The 14230-nt window shown below is 41.3% G+C and overlaps 1 protein-coding gene across 3 annotated transcripts in view; it reads right to left on the bottom strand.

Moving 5' to 3' along the window:
* The window catches only part of SACM1L (SAC1 like phosphatidylinositide phosphatase), a 543139-nt gene that overhangs the window by 39129 nt on the left and 489780 nt on the right, over positions 1–14230 (bottom strand). For all 3 annotated transcript variants that reach the window (XM_075315019.1, XM_075315018.1, XM_075315020.1), the window contains one exon: positions 3381–3519. In XM_075315019.1, the coding sequence (XP_075171134.1) occupies positions 3381–3519 (139 nt within the window). The remainder of the gene's footprint in view (positions 1–3380; positions 3520–14230) is intronic.

The raw sequence follows: 14230 nt of genomic DNA, 5'->3' as shown, positions 1-14230 counted from the left end.
CCCCATCTGCTGCCCTTTCCACCCCCTTTCACCCTCCCCAATCTGCTGCCCCCTCCACCCCCTTTCACCCTCCCCAATCTGCTGCCCCCTCCACCCCTCTCACACTCCCCAATCTGCTGCCCCCTCCACACCCTCTCACACTCCCCAATCTGCTGCCCCCTCCACCCCCTCCCAATCTGCTGCCCCTCCACCCCCTCTCACACTCCCCAATCTGCTGCCCCCTCCACCTCCTCCCAATCTGCTGCCCCTCCACCCCCTCTCACACTTCCAAATCTGCTGCCCCTCCACACCCTCTCACACTCCTTAATCTGCTTCCCCTCCACCCCCTCTTACCCAGATTACAAGATATGTAAACTATATTACATAGTGTATTACATATTTACAATTTATTACACAGTTTTATGAGTTCTAAAGTTGTATTCCAATAAATATATTTTATGTTCTAATTATCTTGATTATTGTATCATAGCAATGATTAAATGTCTGTTCACATTGCACTACAATACATTTTTCCCTTAAATATAAGCAATATATGTGGGAGTCGGAGTCGGTGCAAGGGAAATTGAGGAGTCGGAGTTGAAGGTTTGGCTTACCGACTCCACAGCCCTGGAAAATACGGTGAAGTCATTATTAGGGAGGTTTTAAAAGCATTTTATTGTACTTATTAAAATAAAATCAAAATATGTAGAAAAAAAACTTGGGAATAATACAACATTAAAATAATTAAAGCATGTTGAAAGGTAATGTCCATATATAAAGTGTTAAAATAGAGCATAACCAGGGAATCCTATCCAGTCTCCCATGCCGGTACTGGCCCAGCCTCAATCTGCATAGTGGCTGTGATCTGACGATGGCAGGCTCATTCAGCTAAAGCTGGGTTTACACACTGCAACATCGCAAAGGACATCGCTGTAACGTCACCGGTTTGGTGACGCAATAGCGACCTCCCTAAGTCTCTGCTAAGTCTCTGGTGAGCGTTCAAACAGGCAAACCTGGCCAACAACTCAACAGCGATCCGGACCTGCAGAGCGACCTAGCTGGTTGTTGGGGACGTTGATAAGCAGCCTTTTGAAAGGGAAGTTGCTAACAAAGTCGCTGCAAAGTCTTCACACACTGAAACTTCATGCTGCACAGCGGGAAACAAAGGACCTAGGAATGGTCCTGAACGATTTGTAACTATTACAACTTCACAGCAGGGGCCGGGTCGCTGATAGGTTTCACACACTGCAACATCGCAAACATCGCTATTGTGTCACAAAACCGGTGACGTTACAGCGATGTCGTTTGAGATGTTGCAGTGTGTAAACCCAGCTTTAGAGTGGCTGTTGATGATTAAAGTGTTAAAATAGGTACAGAGGGACGTGTTGGAGAGCTCATATAAAAAATCCCTATAACTGCTATGCACAAGGATTACATAGAGGACTTGAATGGGGAGAGGTATATAAATGTAAGTTAAAAAAAAAAAAAAATAATCCTTAAAAATATTAAAAAAAATATATATTTTTTTTCAATGAAAAGTAAAAAATGAAAGCTACACCTAAGAAAAATATATACATGCTTATAGATATGTGAAATATGTATACTAAAATAAGGAAAGATTTGTTCCCTTATAGAGTGTAGGTATGGAAGTTAAATGTGTAATATTTTTTTATCCAAAAAATTGGTGGAAAACCAATTATTTAGTTTAAAAGGCAAAGAGTTCTAGCTCCTGTTTTAAGCCTTTAGGGGCTAAGGCATTAAGTACAAAAATCTATTCTGATTCAGCTTGGGACACTTTATTGATGTAGTTGCCCCCCTCCAGTTTTGTAGAATGATTTGGATCCCAAAAAATGTAGATCCTTTTATATTTTTGTTATGAAAATCTAGGTAGTGACACGAGAGAGGGTGGCCAATAAAGCCGTTCTGGATATTTCCAAAATGTTCCTTGATTCTTGTGGACAGAGAGCGGATAGTGCGGCCCACATATGATTTGCCACATGGGCATTAGATGACTTAAATTACTCCAGTGGTGGAGCATGAGATGGATTGTGTAATTTCAAAAAAGTTACTGTTATTGGAGTTTGAGAATGTGGTTATAGGGGTTCTTTTAGCTCCTGTTTGTCTACAGCAGAAGCATAAGCCACATGGTTTGAAATCAACTTGTGCTTTGGGATATTGATAATTGTGCATATTAAGTTTTTTCCTTAGTTATTGTAGGGGCAATTAGATTGACCAGGGTTTGGGCTTTGCAGTATATGAATTGAGGACGATCTGGTAAAAATTCCCAGACAATTTTATCTTGTTTCAGAATATACCAGAATTTCCCTATAATTTTCCTAAAGGTTTTATGGTTATTGTGAAACTGAGTTATGATAGGCAGGATGGATATTTGCTGTTGGATGGTCAAATTGTTGGTAATGGTATTCTTTTTTAATAGCTGACTCCTGGGTATTAAGCCCACTTCTTTTAAAGTTTTTGAGGTGGTCCAATTTATATCCTTTGTTAATAAAGAGATTTTTTAGATGGTTGGCTTCGGAGAAATAATCTTGGTTGTGGGTGCAGTTGCGTTTAATTCTCATAAATTGTCCTTTCGAAATGGTAAACCGCCAGGAAGATAACTAAGATCCTATATGTTAACATTCTGTTTTGGGTTACCTGAAAGTTGTCTACTATATTTTTTTTTTTTTCTTACTTTTCTCAGACATCTACCATGGAATACATAAGGTCATATTGATGCGGATTAAAGGAAACATCTAAAGGCGATTCATGCTGCCCAAACCATTGGCAATATAAATCCCTGCCTTTTTGCACGACTGCAGCCAGGTATATTATTCTCCTGCATTTTAGAGAAAATAAACATTGAAAACCCAATTTTTTTAAGGGAGGAGAGTAGTCCAGTGCTGCCCACCACAAGGTCTTTTCCTGTGCTATTAGAGGTGATTGATTGGTTTCTCCCTGTATAAAGACAAGGCAGTGACCTGTCAAGTATTTGCAACAGCACTGGGAAGAGCAGATCAAGTCTGCTCTCCGGCTGGATCCTCAAAGGATATTTTCTCTGTAACGTTAGAGTCTTCCAGAGACTCATACACCTTGCTGCAATCATGCAGCCAAACTACGAATGATACTGCCCACTGCTTAGCCAGCATGAATCGCCTGAAAGGTTTCCTATAACGTAGTTATTCAAATACTTTGCTGCTTTCTTCCAGAAACATTGCCAAAACAGGTCACAAGTTGTGCATTCCACTGGATTTTTAGCCTTATTTGTGTCAATATAACTGGGCTGAAATGCATGGACAGGTGCGAAATTGGTTTTAGAAAAAAGTAGCCATATTTTCTACTTCTTGAAAAAATCCTTAAAACAGTATTTACTGTAATATAGGAAATGATTACAAATACTATACCTGTAACTGAGCCTGGAGAGAGCGATGTGCCAGCAGACTCTGAACCACATTTGTGCGATCCAAACAATCCATACAGTTACTTCGGAATATTCCGTCTTGGGTCATTAACACTTTTCCTTCTGAGTCCACCAGGAAATAGCTGTTTAGATGAAATCATGGATTTTAGTTTCAATGAAACATATAAGCTCACATTTTCAACATTTTTAAAATAAAACAAAGATCTTATAAAATACATTACAATAATATAATACTCTCAGCAGATCAAGCATGCTCTCTGTAATGAGGAGAAAGAAGTAAGCTCATGTCAAACACCAAGGTCAAGCAGTATTCTAGTATCATAGTTTTTAAGATTGAAGGGAGACTCTAAGTCCATCTAGTTCAACCCGTAGCCTAACATGTTGATCCAGAGGAAGGCAAAAAAACCCCAATGTGGCAAACAAGTTCCAATGGGGAAAAAATTTACTTCCTGACTCCACATCCGGCAATCAGACTAGTTCCCTGGATCAATACCCTGTCATAAAATCTAATATACATAACTGGTAATATTAAATTTTTCAAGAAAGGCATCCAGGCTCTGCTTAAATGTTAGTAGTGAATCACTCATTACAACATCATGCGGCAGAGAGTTCCATAGTCTCACTGCTCGTACAGTAAAGAATCCTCGTCTGTGATTATGATTAAACCTTCTTTCCTCAAGACGTAGCGGATGCCCCCGTGTTCCAGTCGCAGGCCTAGGTGTAAAAAGATCTTTGGAAAGGTCTCTGTACTGTCCCCTCATATATTTATACATTGTGATTAGATCCCCCCTAAGCCTTCGTTTTTCCAAACTAAATAACCCCAAGTTTAATAACCTGTCTTGGTATTGCAGCCCACCCATTCCTCTAATAATCTTGGTGGCTCTTCTCTGCACCCTCTCCAGTTCAGCTATGTCCTTCTTATATATCGGTGACCAGAATTGTACACAGTATTCTAAGTGCGGTCGCACTAGTGACTTGTACAGAGGTAGAACTATATTTTTTTCATGAACACTTATACCTCTTTTAATACAGCCCATTATTTTATTAGCCCTGGCAGCAGTTGCCTGACACTGTCCACTAAAGTGAAGTTTACCATCCACCCATACACCCAAGTCTTTTTCTGTGTCTGTTTTACCCAGTGTTCTACAATTAAGTACATAATCATAAATGTTATTTCCTCTACCCAAGTGCATGACCTTACATTTATCTACATTAAACTTCAATTGCCACTTCTCAGCCCAATCCTCCAATTTACATAAATCTCCCTGTAATATAAAATTATCCTCCTCTGTATTGATTACCCTGCAGAGTTTAGTATCATCTGCAAATATTGAAATTCTACTCCGCATGCCCCCAAAAAGGTCATTTATAAATATGTTGAAAAGAAGCGGGCCCAATACTGACCCCTGTGGTACCCCACTATGAATTGAGACCCAGTCCGAGTACGTACCATTAATAACCACCCTTTGTTTCCTATCACTGAGCCAGTTTTTAACCCAGTTACACATATTTTCCCCTATCCCCATTATTCTCATTTTATGTACCAACCTTTTGTGTGGCACCGTATCAAAAGCTTTTGAAAAGTCCATATACACAACATCCACTGCATTTCCCTGGTCCAGGCTTGAACTTACCTCTTCATAGAAGCTGATCAAATTAGTTTGACAGGATCGATCCCTCATAAACCCATGTTGATACTCTGTCATAAGGTTATTTTTCTTGAGATACTCCAGTATAGCATCTCTCAAGAAACCCTCAAGGATTTTACCAACCGTAGAGGTTAAACTTACCGGCCTATAATTTCCCGGCTCAGTTTTTGTCCCCTTTTTGAATATTGGCACCATATTTGCTATGCGCCAGTCCTGCGGTACCGACCCTGTTATTAAGGAATCTGAGAAGATTAAAAATAATGGTCTATCTATCACAGAACTCAATTCCTGTAGTACTCTGGGGTGTATGCCATCCGGGCCCGGAGATTTGTCAACCTTAGTGATTTCGAGGCGGCGGCGTACTTCCTGCTGGGTTAAGCAGGTAATATTCAAGGGTGAATTTATGGTATCACTGGTCATGTCATCTGCCATGGCATTTTCTTGTATAAAAACCGTAGAAAAAAAGTCATTCAGCAGGTTGGCTTTACCCTCATCCCCTTCCACCATTTCACCAAGACTATTTTTAAGGGGGCCAACACTATCGCTTTTCAGTTTTTTACTGTTTATGTAGTTAAAGAATATTTTAGGATTATTTTTACTTTCTCTCGCAATGAGTCTCTCTGTCTCAAACTTGGCTAACTTAATTTGCTTTTTACATATTTTATTTAATTTTCTATAATTATATAATGCCTCATCACTACCTACCCTCTAATTCTTTTAAGGCTTTCTGTTTTTCTTTTATTGCTTCCCTTACAGCTCTATTTAGCCATAGGGGTTTCCTCCTATTTCTAGCATGTTTGTTCCCATAGGGTATATTTTCTGCACAAGCCCTATTCAGGATGCTCATAAAAGTCTCCCATTTGCTTTGTGTACTTTTATTACTTAGTACATCCTCCCAGTTTATTGCACTAAGATCATCTCTCAACCGTTTAAAATTTGCTTTCCTGAAGTTTAGTGTCCTTGTAGCCCCTCTACTATACATCTTACTAAAGAATACATGAAAACTTATTATTTTGTGATCACTATTCCCCAAGTAACCCCCAACTTGTATATTTGATATGCGGTCTGGCCTATTGGTTAGTACAAGGTCTAGTAGTGTTCCCCCTCTTGTGGGGTCCTGTACCATTTGTGAAAGGTAATTATCTTTCATTGTTATCAAAAATCTATTTCCTTTACTGGAACTGCAAGTTTCTGTTCCCCAATTTATATCAGGATAGTTAAAGTCCCCCATAATAATTACCTCTCCGAGACTCGCTGCTTTATCAATTTGCTTTATGAGGAGATTCTCTACCTCTTCCATAATATTCGGCGTCTTATAACACACCCCTATCAGTATTTTATTATTCATTCTCCCCCCCCTTATCTCCACCCATAGGGACTCTACATTCTCAGTACCCTCACATATGTTGTCACGCAGGATGGGTTTTAAGGATGATTTTACATATAGACACACACCTCCCCCTCGCTTATTTGTACGGTCATTCCTGAATAGGCTATAACCCTGTAAATTAACAGCCCAGTCATAGCTCTCATCCAGCCATGTCTCTGATATCCCCACTATATCATAATTTTCTTCCAACAATATTAATTCTAATTCCTCCACCTTATTTGTGAGGCTTCGGGCATTGGTGTACATGCACGTTACGAATGACTCTGTACCTATATTCCTGCTTACTGTATTGACTGTCCTAACCCTTCCCCCCGTACCACCCCCAATTTCATTACTTGTGCCCTGGTCACTATCTGCACTACATTCCCCTTCTATAAAGTGAATACCCTCGCCCCCCATTCCTAGTTTAAACACTCCTCCAACCTTCTAGCCATTTTCTGCCCCAGCAGAGCTGCACCCTCCCCATTAAGAATCTTAAGTTCCTCTTAAGATTCTCTGAGAGGAACAAAGCATTGGACCTGTTGAAGTTCATATACAATAGTTTAGTGGTCAAAAACAACAATAGTAGGGCTGTTTGCAGTGAATTAAATATTGCATCATGCACTCCATAGTAAAATCCCTTAGTGACAGAGCCAATTTTGAGCTTAACAGCCAAGCCCAATTTCTGAAATTTGATCAGTGTCACTTTATGTGGTAATAACTCCTGAATACTTCAACATAACAAAGTGATTCTGAGACTGTTAACACATAGTACTTTATGAAAGTTAGGTCAATATTATTTGTAAAAACAATCAGAATTTTGGTGAAAATTTTGAAAAACTAGCAATTTTCAAATTTTCATTTTTCAATCCTAAAACCAGTTGGTCATGTTGCACAGAATATTTAATAAACAACATTTCTCATATGTCTACTTTACAGCTGCATCATTTTTCCAATGTCCAGTTATTTTGCTAGGATGTTAGATGGGTTGAAAAAAATGCTGCTAAACTTTTAAGAAATTTGAAAAACCTGGTTTCTTTAGGGACCTATTCAGATTTAAATGAACATTGAAAAGCCTACATATTAGAAACTCGCCAAAAGTGACATTTTAAAAACTACAGACTTCAAAACACATGAAAACTGCTGTCATGAATTTTGATAACCATTTAGGTGCTACACAGGAATTCATTCAAATTGAACAAAGGGAAAATTGTAACTTTTTCTCTAAAATAATGGTTTAGCCCTAATGTTTTCACTTTTTCACTTTTACAAGGGACAGCACGAGAAAATGGACTCCAGATTTTGTTACCCAGTTCATTGTGAGCCAAATGATACCCCATGTGGACAGAAACCCTCTGTTTGACAAACAGCCAGGCTAAGAAGTGAAGGCGCTACATTTAAATTTTGGAACACAAATTAGTCTGAAATAGACTTCTAATGCCGTGTCACATTTGCAGGTGCCTGAATAGCCAAAACCCCCATATACAAACGGTTTCAATTTAAAAACTATACCATCATATGATTTTATCCAGTGGTAAAGTGAACATTTTGAACCCTGGCCAGGGATACTTATGCCTCTTGACTATCCCTCAGACTGACCTAGTGTCTTGGTAATGCATGAACTACTAGATACTTGGACATATTGACTCAGCACTTACCTTGCTGGTCCTCTTGCTGTCGGCCATTGTACTTTTGTTTGCTGTATTAGACAGCTTATTGATGCACATGCACCTTATTTTGTGGTTGCATGACTCACAGCTTTTTCCTTGCCTAGGGACCCATTATAACATCTCCTTATGATATTCAGGTAGAGGAATAAGATATCATGGTTATTCCACCATACAATGCTGGCCAAAAGTATTGGCACCCCTGCAATTCTGTCAGATAATTCTCAGTTTCTTCTTGAAAATGATAATACCAAAGAATTTGTGATTGCAATCTTCATTTATTTTGCTTGCAATGAAAAAACACAAAAGAAAATGAAACAAAAATCAAATCATTGAACATTTCACACAAAACTCCAAAAAATGGGCTAGATAAAAGTATTGGCACCCTTAGGGCGGCTTTGCACGTTGCGACATTGCACGTGCGATGTCGATGGGGTCAAATCGAAAGTGAAGCACATCCGGCGTCGCAGTCGATATCGCAACGTGTAAAACCTTTTTGATAAGATGAACGAGCGCAAAAACGTCGTTATCGTATCATCGCTGCAGCCTCCGACATTTCCATAATGCCGGTGCAGCGACAGGTGCGATGTTGTTCCTCGCTCCTGCGGCAGCACACATCGCTGTGTATGAAGCCGCTGGAGCGAGGAACCTCACCTTACCTGCTGCCGGCTGCAATGAGGACGGAGGTGGGCGGGATGTTTACATCCTGCTCATCTCCGCCCCTCCACTTCAATTGGCCGCCTGCCGTGTGACGTCGCTGTGACGCCGCACGACCCGCCCCCTTAGGAAGGAGGCGGGTCGCCGGCCAGAGGGACGTCGCACGGCAGGTATGTGCGTGTAAAGCTGCCGTAGCGATAATAATCGCTACGGCAGCTTTCACTAGATATTGCACGTGCGACGGGGGCGGGACTATCGCTGCAGCATCGGTAAGACATTGTTACCGATGTCGCAGCGTGCAAAGCCCGCCTTAGCCTAATACTTGGTTGCACAACCTTTAGCCAAAATAACTGCGAACAACCGTTTCCGGTAACCATCAATGAGTTTCTTACAATGCTCTCCTGGAATTTTAGACCATTCTTCTTTGGCAAACTGCTCCAGGTCCCTGAGATTTGAAGGGTGCCTTCTCCAAACTGCAATTTTGAGATCTCTCCACAGGTGTTCTATGGGATTCAGGTCTGGACTCATTGCTGGCCACTTTAGTAGTCTCCAATGCTTTCTATCAAACTATTTTCTAGTGCTTTTTGATGTGTGTTTTGGGTCATTGTCCTGCTGGAAGACCCATTAACTCTGAGGAAGAGCCAGCTTTCTCACACTAGGCCCTACATTATGCTGCAAAATTTGTTGGAGGATAAAAGCACTAGTAATAAAATATAACTTAATATCATTGATTAAAATTCAAGAAAAATAACCACCCAAAGTGATACCACAAGAGAATATTGCACACATTTTTCAAAATGGATGCACAATGACAAAGGAGCTAGTACTGCTATATACTCTTAGCATACTCCTGTACAGCCAGGTAAATTAAAGTGACATTGTGCATATTCACTTATCCTCCAATATTGCACTAAAGCCCTCAAAATATCGCTTTTTAGTAAAGTGGCTATGTGCAAATTGTTCTGTAAACAGCGGATCAATTAATCATTGCAACTGTAAGGAGAAAGTGACATTGTGCATAATCACCTATCCTCCAATATTGCACCTCAGCCCTTAAGATACCGTTCTTATTAAAGTGGCTGTGTGCAATTTATTTTAGACAACTGAACTAATTGCTGTATAACCAAGAGGGGAGAGTGATAAATTTGCTCAGTAAAAAATGCTGTCAGAGGTAGCAGTGGGATTATGCTCACCACCTATCCCACTGCAAACCAATGAGACCGGTGTTACCTTACATATGAGGGGGGGGAGCGACCTTCAACATACCACACATTACACCAGGCAACACCAGTGACTACTCAACGGCCTCCTTCCCGACGCGTTTCCTCTATGCGATTCATCAGGGGAGTTAGGAGGTCATACTATCAGAGGCATGTTGGGCTATCAACTGAAATTTGTTATCAAGTGATACCTTGACAAGTGTGAAACCTATATAACCTGTTGTACCGCCCACTTCATTACTTAGTCTGCATCAGTGACCCACACTAAATGCAGGACTCTCAGTTCATGTGTGAGAGTAACGCCCACTATGTCACTACAGGGGGCGTACCTCTCATTATGTCGTTCATTATACTGGGCATGACATTTTCTGTTTACAAGCCATCTGCTGGAGGTTGGGCGTTGCTAACGGACACGTGACTGGTCACATAGTGACACGTCATCGTCACGTGACTTATCCTGCCGCCCACCTCATCCTCAGCAAAGCTTGCAATATTGGGCGATGTCATTTTATACTTAAACAGCCGCATGGAATGCCACTGTAACCATGCGGTCCTGCTAGTATATGATAGTTATATTTGCCTGCCGCTTCTTTAACACATAGGGCGAGGAGGGGCGTTACCAACGTGCCATCACCTGGCAACGCATCATCATCACGTGATGCTCGCCCCGCCCACCACCTCGTGAACATAATCTACAATGCTGAGTGTTTCAATCTCCTGTATGTCCTGTCATATGGGATCACAGCACAATCCCGTGATCCCAGGATTCATACTATCATTATCCCCAGCATTGGACTGTTTAGACAGCAAAAACTAGTCTCTTAAATGCGGTAGTATTACATTCTTCACTATTATGGTGAGTCATTCCGCTTATCCCCATTTACAAAAAGTGGGAATGACTCAGCTTGCGGCACATTATATTAAATACAGTCATGAAGGAGGTCAGGGTTCATAGGTCTTACACTAAAAACGGGATTTTAATAGGATGACGGGATTCTCCGTCTCACCAACTGTTCCATTTAAGGAACAGGATTTTATATATGTATTTTTAGCAAGTTTCAAACAAGGAATGGCGCAAAACTGGAAGACCAGGCTTAGGAGAACTTTTTTGTAAGAAACAAAGGTGAGGGGAGGTGGGGGGGATTTTTAAAATCTATTAGACGGAAGGGCACTGTGTCGGGGACCTGATGGTCTCAAAATAATAATTAACCCTTCCCTAAACGTCCCTCACTCAAAACTGAAAACTCACCCTTCCGAACAGCGGAGGTTGGCACCCTACCGTCACGTCATGGCGTCCCCACTCACCGTCGTCTCCCTGCTATCATATACTAGCAGGACCGCATGGTTACAGTGGCATTCCATGTGGCTGTTTAAGTATAAAATGACATTGCCCAATATTGCAAGCTTTGCTGAGGATGAGGTGGGCGGCAGGATAAGTCACTATGTGACCAGTCACGTGTCCGTTAGCAACGCCCAACCTCCAGCAGATGGCTTGTAAACAGAAAATGTCATGCCCAGTATAATGAACGACATAATGAGAGGTACGCCCCCTGTAGTGACATAGAGAGTGGGCGTTACTCTCACACATGAACTGAGAGTCCTGCATCTAGTGTGGGTCACTGATGCAGACTAAGTAATGAAGTGGGCGGTACAACAGGTTATATAGGTTTCACACTTGTCAAGGTATCACTTGATAACAAATTTCAGTTGGTAGCCCAACATGCCTCTGATAGTATGACCTCCTAACTCCCCTGCTGAATCGCATAGAGGAAACGCGTCGGGAAGGAGGCCGTTGAGTAGTCACTGGTGCTGCCTGGGGTAATGTGTGGTATGCTGAAGGTCGCTCCCCCCCTCATATGTAAGGTAACACCGGTCTCATTGGTTTGCAGTGGGATAGGTGGTGAGCATAATCCCACTGCTACCTCTGACTGCATTTTTTACTGAGCACATTTATCACTGTCCCCTCTTGGTTATACAGTAATTAACTGATCAGTTGTCTAAAATAAATTGCACACAGCCACTTTAATGAGAACGGTATCTTAAGGGCTGAGGTGCAATATTGGAGGATAGGTGATTATGCACAATGTCACTTTCTCCTTACAGTTGCAATGATTAATTGATCAGCTGTTTATAGAACAATTTGCACATAGCCACTTTACTAAAAAGCGATATTTTGAGTGCAATATTGGAGGATAAATGAGTATGCACAATGTCACTTTAATTTACCTGGCTGTACAGGAGTATGCTGAGAGTATATAGCAGTGCTAGCTCCTTTGTCATTGTACATCCATTTTGAAAAATTTGTGCAATATTCTCTTGTGGTATCACTTTGGGTGGTTATTTTTCTTGAATTTTAATCAATGATATTAAAAGTTATATTTTATTACTTGTGCTTTAATCCTCATAAATTGGTGATAAGAGTTTCACATTTGCAAAATTTGTTGGTAGTCTTCAGACTTCATAATGCCATGCACAAGGTCAAGCAGTCCAGTGCCAGAGGCAGCAAAGCAACCCCAAAACATCAGGGAACCTCCGCCATGTTTGACTGTAGGGACAGTGTTCTTTTCTTTGAATGCCTCTTTTATTTTTTTCCTTTAAACTCTATGTTGATGGCTTTTCCCAAAAAAGCTCTACTTTTGTCTCATCTGACCAGAGAACATTCTTCCAAAACGTTTTAGGCTTTCTCAGGTAAGTTTTGGCAAACTCCAGCCTGGCTTTTTTATGTCTTGGGATAAGAAGTGGGGTCTTCCTGGGTATCCTACCATACAGTCCCTTTTCATTCAGACGCCGACGGATAGTACAGGTTGACATTGTTGTACCCTCGGACTGCAGGGCAGCTTGAACTTGTTTGGATGTTAGTCGAGGTTCTTTATCCACCATTCGCACAATCTTGCGTTGAAATCTCTCGTCAATTTTTCTTTTTCTTCCACATCTAGGGAGGTTAGTCACAGTGCCATGGGCTTTAAACTTCTTGATGAAACTGCGCACCGTAGACACAGGAACTTTCAGGTCTTTGGAGATGGACTTGTAGCCTTGAGATTGCTCATGCTTCCTCACAATTTTGATTCTCAAGTCCTCAGACAGTTCTTTGGTCTTCTTTCTTTTCTCCATGCTCAATGTGGTACACACAAGGACACAGGTTGAGACAACTTTAATCCATGTGAACTGGCTGCAAGTGTGATTTAGTTATTGCCAACACCTGTTAGGTGCCACAGGTAAGTTACAGGTGCTATTAATTCCACAAATTAGAGAAGCATCACATGATTTTTCAAACAGTGCCAATACTTTTGTCCACCCCCTTTTTTATGTTTGATGTGGAATTATATCCAATTTGGCTTTATGACATTAAATTAAATGAAGATAATAATACCAAAGAATCTGTGATTGCAATCATTTTCAGGAAGAAACTGAGTATTTTCTGACAGAATTTCAGGGGTGCCAATACTTTTGGCCAGCACTGTATATAATATATACATACATACATATACACATACATATATATATATATATATATATATATATATATATATATATATATATATATATATATATACACACATATATTCCTCCAACCCCATCCAGGTGTACAGTAATGTCTTTATATACTATGTTATTTATTGCCTTACTTTTACAGATGTGATGTTCGCCTAGCTTTCAGTTTGGTCCTGCCTCTGCATTGGTAACAGTCTCCCGTAGCTGAACAAGGACCTGCGGTGATGTAATGAAGAGGCGAGGCACTGTGCTGTTCTGTGCTGCTCTGGCCCCCTTTCATTACATCACTGCAGGTCCTGCTGTACAGGAGTCTTGTGCAAAGGCAGGACTAAAGCAATGTGAGAACTCCGCACAGACTGCTGGCTGTGCTGTGATGCTATGCCATGCTCTGGCCCGGACACTGCAGTGATCTGCACTTCCACCGGGCCAGACATAAATGTAGCGGCACCCTGCTCCTGCCTCCTAAAGAGCGAACACACAGTCTCCCCAGCCGCTGCAGGAAGTCGGCAGCTGGAGCACCCACGTGTGTCCACTGTTTAAATTACACAGGTATTGATTTGCTGCTCCTCACACCTGCTTGTAGTCACTGACTGAAGAGAATGAAGGTGGCCAGGGAGCAGCTAATGAATATTCCTTTACTTTACACAGCAGGCACACGTGGTTTCTCCAGCCACCGGCTTCCTGCACCTGCGACCATCCCTGCCTCCTGTGATCCCACTCCACAGCAGCTCCCTCCCCACAGCTTCCTAACCCGCAGGTACCCCGCTTTAACATTTGGA

The sequence above is a fragment of the Anomaloglossus baeobatrachus genome, chromosome 6 (genome assembly GCF_048569485.1).
Source record: "Anomaloglossus baeobatrachus isolate aAnoBae1 chromosome 6, aAnoBae1.hap1, whole genome shotgun sequence".
Classification (NCBI taxonomy): domain Eukaryota; kingdom Metazoa; phylum Chordata; class Amphibia; order Anura; family Aromobatidae; genus Anomaloglossus; species Anomaloglossus baeobatrachus.
This window is presented reverse-complemented; position numbering and strand designations above follow the sequence as displayed.